The 9,077-nt window shown below is 45.9% G+C and overlaps 1 protein-coding gene across 2 annotated transcripts in view; it reads left to right on the top strand.

Moving 5' to 3' along the window:
• The first annotated feature begins 393 nt into the window (after positions 1–393).
• The window catches only part of MKI67 (marker of proliferation Ki-67), a 29,209-nt gene continuing 20,525 nt past the window's right edge, over positions 394–9,077 (top strand). Inside the window, exons 1-5 of one of the 2 annotated variants that reach the window (XM_038579119.1) lie at positions 394–629; positions 1,034–1,213; positions 4,706–4,784; positions 4,882–4,997; positions 8,010–8,076. In XM_038579119.1, coding sequence (XP_038435047.1) covers positions 1,122–1,213; positions 4,706–4,784; positions 4,882–4,997; positions 8,010–8,076 — 354 coding nt within the window. In that variant the 5' untranslated portion in view covers positions 394–629; positions 1,034–1,121. The remainder of the gene's footprint in view (positions 630–1,033; positions 1,214–4,705; positions 4,785–4,881; positions 4,998–8,009; positions 8,077–9,077) is intronic. The other variant, XM_038579118.1, reaches the window with a different exon arrangement.

Here is a 9,077-nt window from a genome sequence, read left to right as displayed (position 1 = left end):
TGTTATATTTGAGGCAATATAATTTTTAAACCTTCCGGCAACGAGTAACAAACACACCGTGTACAACTGTGTTTGTCCTTAAACGGGAGGCGGCAGGAGGGGCTTGCGGCAGGGAGACCAGGACACGGGCCGGGGAGGACCCGGGTCCCGCAGGTGCACTCGCAGCCCCCCCGCCCTCTGGGCTCCAGGAGCGCGCGCGCGCCGCTCTAGCCACGCCCCCGCCACGCCCCGCCACGCCCCCGCACCTGCCCATTGGTCAGCCGCCCGCCGCCGCGCCCAATCACAGCGCTTAGCGCCAAATTCGAATCGTTGTTTTCATTTGAATCGGGAGGGCGCGGCGGCTGCGGCGGCGGCGGGCCGGCGGCGGCGGGTTTACGAGCGGACCTGCTAACGCCGCCACCTCCCGGACGCAGCTGGGCCGGGCCACCTGGTCTCCGGCGAGGGCGAGGGCGACGGCGGGGGGCAGTGAGGGCTGCGGCGGAGGTGGCCGCGGGCGGTCCCCGTCCCCGGAGCAGGGGGCGGGCGGTGGACGCAGGGGAACGAGCAGCTGGCTTTCCCCGGTGAGGACTCGGGTTTGCGTCTCGCGGAGCGGCGGATCCGCTGGTGGCGGTGCGGGCGACTGGTGCTGGGTGAGCCGATGCTGGGGCGCCTCGGGGGCGGGGGAGGCGGGCGCGCCCGGGGGCCGGGGCGGTGGGGACGCCTGCTCGACGGGAACCGGTGGCGGCGGCGCGGCTGGGGCTCTGACCAGGGGGTCCGCAGGGGAGCTCCCGGGAGCCTCGACGGTGATGCGCTGGGTCCTGGCCGCGGGTCTTTGGGGGCACTGGGTGTTGTGGGCGCCTGGAGTGCAGCCCGGGGCCCGGCTGGGGCTCCCCTAGGGGTCAAGTTGAGTGTGGGTCAGGGTGGCAGGAGCATGGCGAATGGCACAAGCGAGCCCATTTGGTGACTTACAAGTGACTTCCTAGCTCTTTGCTTTTAGAGTGACTCTCTCCCTCCCCCCCCACCCGCGCGCGTGTTTTGTTTTTGTCTTATTCAGTGGCATGTTTCTGCAGTAAGTTTGCTTCAGCGAACTTTTTGATGCCTGACCTTCCTGTTTGGATCATACTCAACATCTTGTTTAGAAAATGGGTCCTACAGGACGCCTGGTTACCATCAAAAGGAGTGGGGTCGATGGCCCTCACTTCCCACTGAGCCTCAGCACCTGCTTGTTTGGAAGGTGAGCCCGACATAGGGGTGGACCATTTAGTATAAAAGACGTTAATATCCAAAAAAATAAAAAAATATATATGAAAAATATTTATAAAAAAAAGGCGTTAATATCCTAATCACAGATTAACAGACTGGAAGAGCCCTGGGGGCAGTTCCCCGCGTCGTCCTATTTGCTGGGGACTTTCTTATCTATTAATCAACATAATTGTTTATTAGGAAATAGAATTTTTAAAACAATGTGTATATGGTTAAGTGTTTTTTTTTTAATCAAACACATTTTAAAATTGATTTGATAAAATCTTTAAATGGAGAAAAATGTAGATTATTCTCAAATCCTGATTCACTTCAGGCATTCTTTAGATGGGGTTCATCTGAAACCCCTTCAAGCTTGGTGCACCTTGGCTGTGGGGGGACGCTGCTGAGCAAACGAGGGAAGGAGGCTGTGTATTTCGTTTGTTGGGTTTTTGGAAAAATGAAAATAGGAGAAGTCCTGCTGGAGTGTTTTCGAGACCTTCTTTCTTTTTGCCGGCCTGTTGGTAAATGACCAGGGTCCCTGTATAACAGGCACCCTCCTCCCGGTTTCTAACATGTGATTTCTCATACAAATTATAAGTCACCCTCTCTCTGGAGCCCTGTGAGGTGGGACCACCTTCTACCCACACCCCATCCTCCCATCTCTACCATGTTCTACCTTCCTTAACTCAGACATTCCAAGCTTCTGTTCATCTTGGTGCTTTTAGCCAGTTTAAACCTTATGACTGGAACGTTTTCTCTATCCTCCTACGTGAGTGAGACCTTTCCAACTTTCAGATATCCAATTAGAGGGCGCCTAAAGAGAAGCCTTTGGTGGACACTGCTCTTGTCTTTCCTAACACTGTGCAGGGTGATGAGTCTTTGGTTGTGTCTCCCCACTACAGGGCTGTCTAAGGACAGGGACTGTCTGGTTCATAATTATGTCTCAGTGCCTGGTACGGGTCTGACAGTAAGAGGCGATCAGTAGTTGACTGTGTCTAGTAGATGCTTGGGGTTGAATGTGGCATCATGAGGAGCAGTGGTTCTCAGCCTAGGGTTATTTTGCCCTGCAGGAGCCATCTGGCAAGGTCTGGAGACATTTTTCTATGTCACAATGTGGGAAGCTTACGCCACTGGCATCAGTGAATAGAGGTCGGGGATGCTGCTAAGGAGCCTACAATGTACAGAACAGCTCCTACTGTAAAGAATGTCAATAGTGCTGAGGTGAAGAACCATGGGTCCATAGGGGTTCTAGTTGGCAGTTCACAGCCACACAAATTCTCAGTTCTAATGCAATAGTCTCTCCCTCTTGCTGGAATATTCTGTTGCCTAAAAATCAAATTCTCTTCTTTAGTTTAAATGAGCCGTTCAGTTCCCATAGCTTCTTTTCTCTTCCAAGGAAAAAGAATAAACATTTTGGTGTCAAGTGTCAGTGATTCTGGTTATTATACAGCAGTGATTAAAAATCTTTTTATGCAGAATTTTATCATTTAAAACCCATTCAAGAGTGTTTGGTCACAGGACATGGTAGAAAGAGATATTCTTTTTAATTTTTTTTAATTGTTTTATTTGGGAGAAGTACTTCTTACAAAAAAGCGGCTACAAAATACAGAGACCTCTGCAACTATGACCTGTTTTTTCTTAAAGTGAAAGAATGGGTGGGTTCCAAGGAGTCAAAGTGGTAGCCGGACACATGAGGAGCATCTCCAAGTTCTTTTAGGAACTAGAGCAACAAATCTCAAAGCTAAAATTTCCAATCAAGAAATTATTCTAACAACTTAAGTTTAGCTAATCTTGTGGATGACCACCCCCACACCCCTTTAGAGAAAGAGCATGACTTACTCCTGCAAACCAATGACTCCATGACAGGAAACCCCTTCGAATGGAAGTTTTAAATCACATCTGGCTACCTGCAAAGCTCAGAGATGAAATGAGGCAAGTAGAGAAATAAAGATTGGACAACGAAACCTCAAAGGAGGATGAAGTTTTGTCCAAAAGTGCCCAGGCTGGAAAGGCTGGGAGACCATAAAACAAAATACAAGTGTGTATCTGAACCCCACTTTGTGTTAATGTGTGGGACAACCAGATAGTTTAAATCTCTGTGGCTGAGCCCATTTCTCTATTTCTATGGACAGACAGAGCTAGCACTGCTCTGTCTGCAGCTACCAATATACTGCTTTGTCCTTTTCCATCTACTCGCCACCCTAGGCTGCAACCCCTAAAGCTGTTTGTCCACTAAGGCTAGGAACACTGTGCAACACGTAGGGAAAGAAACTTACCACACACTCACACTCACACAAAGCGAGTCTATCAGCCCTTGGGAGCCCTCCAGTTCTACAATTATTTTAAGCCACTGCATCTTTTATATATGTTCTAGAAAGAGATATTTGTAGCTCTAGAATAGTATATTGAGAACGGAGAGGAGAGTATATAACTGTTTAGACTTACAGTAAAGGTAACACCAGAGACCTAAGGAAACTTAACTAAGGACCATTTTGATTAGTTTTGCACATGGGTTTGAAAATTCTCCCTTCTGGTGCTTCCTGCTGATGTTGTTTGTGTGGGAAAACAAGTTGAATCTAATAATGCTTATTCGTAGCTTGCATTCGTGTTTTTAATGATAGATTTGTGAATCTGTTAATCCATTAATACAGTGTAGTTTTAAGACAACAAAAAGCTCATGAGTAAATGGCACTGACTGTGTGCCAGGCGAACGGCAGGCATGTATAATTCATTCACTGTTTGAACAACACCACGATACAGGTGCTGATGTAATTGTCTTTGTATGTGAAGAGGCTGCTGCATAGACAGGTGTTAGCATAAAATACAGCATGTGTAGTGATGATTAAACCTTTAGGGATCCCTGGGTGGCGCAGCGGTTTGGCGCCTGCCTTTGGCCCAGGGCGCGATCCTGGAGACCCGGGATCGAATCCCACGTCGGGCTCTCGGTGCATGGAGCCTGCTTCTCCCTCTGCCTGTGTCTCTGCCTCTCTCTCTCTCTCTCTCTCTCTCTCTCTGTGACTATCATAAATAAATAAAAATTAAAAAAAAAAAACCTTTAAACGTACATAACGTTACAAATGAACACACATGAACCTTTTTTTATAGGGGAAAAAAGTACAGAGTATCGACAATCCATTCATTTCTCCAAACTGGTATAAAGTACTCCCTGATTTGGGTTTTATAAGCATAGGCATTTCTGTAAAAAGGCAATCCAGTTTTGTATTCTAATATTTTCCATTGTAATTATTTTCAAGTACCCAAAGTTTTAAAGATTTAAAATGGTCGCTTATATGATACTTGTCAAAATTGTTGGCAAAATGCACAGGTCCTCTTATCACCCAGGTTATTTTCCCTTTCTGTCGTTTCATTAATCGATCAACCATGTAGTCAAATGCTGTTTTATTTCAAAGCATTCATGGAATTTCTAAAAAAAAAAAAAAAAAAAATTAAAGTGCCCTAAAACTCTTAATTTCTTTCGATGAAGGGGTATTGAATGTGACATTCGTATCCAGCTCCCTGTCGTGTCAAAACAGCATTGCAAAATTGAAATCAGTGGGCAGGAGGTAAGTGGGGGTTTGAAATCAATTTATTTTTTAAGTTTTTATTTCACTTCTTACCCATTCATCAATTACCTATTTTCCCCTTTCTTCTCCTCTGTAGGCGGTATTGTTTAATTTCAGTTCCAGCAATCCGACGCAGGTGAACGGCTGTGCTATTGATGAGCCTGTGCAACTAAAGCACGGAGATGTGATCACTATTGTTGATCGATCTTTCAGGTGGGTGAGAACTAAAAACTAGGCATTCTCGGCATAAGCAGACCTTCTGACGCTCCAAAACTAGACTTCTGGGATTTTTCTGTGATGCTGATGATGTCAGAGCGCTAGAGGCCGCCTCTCATGCTGATGACGTCAGAGTGCTTGAGGTCGCCCCTCCCCACTGGTTCTCAGTCTGGAATCACCTGGGTATAGAAGGAATGACACCTGGGGCTCGTGTGATCCCCTTGGAGGATCTGAGTGCCCCCAACGGAGCCAAAGAGGGGTGACCAGATCCTCGTGGGGTTTATTTTGTTGCAAGTGTTGTGAAACCATATAATTTTTCAGTTTTGGTTTCATTTTAAAGTAGAAGACTGAATAAATAAAATCTTTAAAAGGGCAGGACAGCTGGGTGGCTCAGTGGTAGAGTGTCTGCATTTGGCTCAGGGCATGATCCCAGGGTCCTGGGCTCCCTGCAGAGAGCCCGCTTCTCCCTCTGCCTGTGTCTCTGCCTCTCTCTCTTGTCTCTCATGAATAAATAAAATCTTTAAAAAAAAAAAAAAGTAGAAGAGGCTCATGGGGAAAGACACCAGATGTCCACTCAGCTTATGGTGGAGTGAGCACCGTGGTGATTATCATCTGTTATGCACTGAATTGTGTCCCTTCGCATTTCCTACGTTGAAAGCTTAACCCCCAGCACCCAGAATATGACTGTATTTGGAGACGGGGTCTTTAAAGAGGTGATTAAGCCAAATCGAGGCCTTAGGGTGGGCCCTAATCCAATCTGACTGATGTCCTTGTAAGAAGAGATTAGGACACAGAAGAAAGGGAGCAGGTGCTCGGAGGGGCGGCCCTAGCAAGCCCAGCAGAGCGGCCTCAGGAGGGAGGAGCCCCGCCAACACCTCGATCTCGGACTTCCAGCCTCCAGAACTGTGAGAAAATACATTTCCGTGTTGAAGCCACCAGTGTGGCATCTTGTTGCAGCAGCCCTAGCAAACTAATACACCGCCCAAGCCGTACACATCACCCACCTAATCACTACTTCCTTCCCTCACCAAGTAAACCACCTGAGTGGCTTTTCTGATAACATCAAGTCTTTGGAATTTGGCTACCTAAGCATGCATCTCTAACCACTATGGTTTTGTTTGTCTTTGTTAAAACTCCATAAATTTGGAATAATGAAGAATATACTTGTAACTGACTTCTGGTGAGATGCAGACCGTGGATGTCCCAGTTTGTTCTTTCTTGCTGCATCATAAGTATCTCATTGAAGTAATGTCACAGTTACATACACAATTATACACAATTTTTTTCATTCTGGACGGACATTTAGGAAATTTCCAGTTTTTGAAGTGAGTCAGGGGCTTGCTTTACGACCAGATGACCAGGGGCTTACTTTGTGACTTTTGTGCTGATTTCTTCTGTGTGTTTGAAACGAATGAGCTCCCAGGTGCTATGTTCTATCCATATATGTCCATTAGATTCAACTCCCCAGCTCTGGAATCAGTGATTTACCCCTTGATTCTTACTCAGGCCAGTAGGTCGAAATCACACATTGATGATTTTTTTTTCCTCTGTTTTTTTAAGCTCTTCTGTTTTTGCTCTCTATATGCTGAGGCTAGACTGTGTGTTGAAATTTAGAATTCTCTCCAGGTGGATGAAGCTCTATCTCTTATCTTTCTGAGATGCTCTGTAGCTTTAGTAATGCTCTTTATCAGTGATTGCATACGATCATATTTTCTGGCACGTTGTTTTCAACTTTTCATAATCCTTAAGGTTTAGATTGTCTCTTGGAACCAGCTATTCCACCCACGTTACTTTACAATTGGTTTATCTTCTGGATAGGTTGATCTTTTTATCATCATAAAATATGCTTGGTGTCCGTGAACAGTTTTTATCTTGAAATATATTTTGTCTGACGTTAGTGTAACCCCTCCTCCATCTCTTTTTTGGCTACTGTTTGCATGGCGTGTCCTCTCCGTCCTACCACGTTCATCCCGTAGGTGCCATCGATTGTGCATTGTGTCTCTTGTAGGCATCACACAGTCAGGTCCCTTTGGTCATCCATGCTGCCAAATGGAGCGCCAACCTCATTACCTCCGGTCGCATTAAAGAGATATTTTCTGTTTGTTCAATCGGTCATTTCTTTCTCTGTGCTTTTGTGGATTTGCCTTCTTCATTTTTCAAGGGCATGCGTCTCGAACAGACTTCTAGGTAGGAAGTATTTGATGTGGAATGGAGATCAGAATGTGTTCCCCAAAATGAGATGCTGTTCAGATTGAGATTAATTAAGATAATTCAATATCTCCAACATAAGAGTGGGGAAGGAGTCTTAGGAAGAAGGACTTAACCATGAACTCTGTGACCATGAGAACTAATTCCAGACAGCCAGCTGTTTCGGATCACCTCACTGAGGCCAGGTTCACTATACCCATAGAAGGTTGTTCTCTGAATTGTGCCAGGCCCAGTAGAAGGAGTGGATATGTTGCTACATCTGTCTACATAGTCAAGAATGTGCCAGTCATTCTTCAGATACAGATGCAGTAGGCAGGAAACAGAAGGTCACCGTGACCCTAAGGTACATGGTGGCTCTGCGGTGACCCTGCAGTAGGTGACATCACAACGTGCCTCAGACCTCAGGTGCCGCTGGGCTCCCTGGGTGACCTTCCAAGGCCTCAGATGATTTCCATGGATATACATCGGTGGAAATCTAGTTGGCTCTCGTACTCAGTAGGTTCTCACATAGGAGGTACGCAGGTATTATTGAAATCACACAACTAGCTGGTCAGTGTTCAGAAATTAATCTGGGTCCCAGCCTCCGACAGTAACGTTCCAAAAGAAATTTGAGGCAACGTATCAAAGTTTTCGGTGTAAGATCTTTTCTCACTCTACATTTATTTCCGTGAATAAGGTTATGATCTTGAATAAAATCTGCAATTTGTTCCTTGCTCCTTGGACATTAATCAGATAAGGAGGCTTTACCGTGAGTTACAGATCTTGAATCTGAGTATGTATCTGTCCTTCTGTGCACTTCAGGTATGAAAACGAAATTCATCAGAATGGAAGCAAGTCAACTGAATGCCTGGGACGAAAACGCAAACAGGTGATGGGGGGTATTATCCAACTTCGGGCTCTGATTCTTCTGCATGACAGCGTGAGATCATTTATACGCACGTCGATGAATGGTGTCTCACAGGGGAGGGTGACTTGCCAGTTATGAGAGGGACATGTGCCTGAGGTCTTAAACAAGTTGAACTTAGACATAGTGGAATAATTTACAACTATGCTTTTTATTTTCACAGAGTACTAAGTGAGTCTTACACTTTGGTCCAAAAGCTTTTGGAGTATCTCACAATCTGCTTTTCTTGCAAACCTTTAGTTAGGACAGCCCATCACATAGAATTAAAATCTGAGAACTAGGCCGCCTGGGTGGCTCATTGGGTGAAGCATCTGCCTTCGGCTCAGGTCATGATCCCAGAGTCCTGGGATTGAGCCCTCGTGTCAGGCTTCTTGCTCAGTGGAGAGCCTGCTGCGCTCTCTCTGCCCCTCCCTGCATGTGCTCTTTCTCTCTCTCTCTGTCAAATAAATAAATGAAATCTTAAAGAAAAAAAAAAAATCTAGGAACTAGATTAGTGGCTCGTGTTATCTTCCGGTTATTGTACTCCTCCATCTCAATGCATCTGAAATGATCACATCAGAGCTGTGAGTACCAGGCATGCTTTCTAATTTTGATGGAGAGACAACCCATGCCACTGGGGGAGTGTTACGCACTGTGTCATGTGAAAAGAGAATCTTATTACCTATGTCTAGCCGAACAGTGCGGCTTATCAGAATGCAATTCTGTCCCTATCCTTGGAGACTTAGTAGGACATGTCCTGAGAATTTCTATCCTTTATGAGCTACCCAAGCTGGTCTCCTGTGACCAGGCCGTAATTCACTGGCTTAAAAAGTCATATTGTACTTGCACCTGAAATTAGCAGGAGGGCCTTCAACTAGAGATCTCTGCTCCTGCAAGGTGCTGCTTCCTCCCTAGAGGAATGGCCTTTTTGGTGACCTTGCCCCTCATCGGCTTTGGGGGAAAAGCTACCTTTTGAGGTTTTCTAC

This window comes from Canis lupus, chromosome 28 (genome assembly GCF_011100685.1).
Source record: "Canis lupus familiaris isolate Mischka breed German Shepherd chromosome 28, alternate assembly UU_Cfam_GSD_1.0, whole genome shotgun sequence".
Lineage (NCBI taxonomy): Eukaryota > Metazoa > Chordata > Mammalia > Carnivora > Canidae > Canis > Canis lupus.
This window is presented reverse-complemented; position numbering and strand designations above follow the sequence as displayed.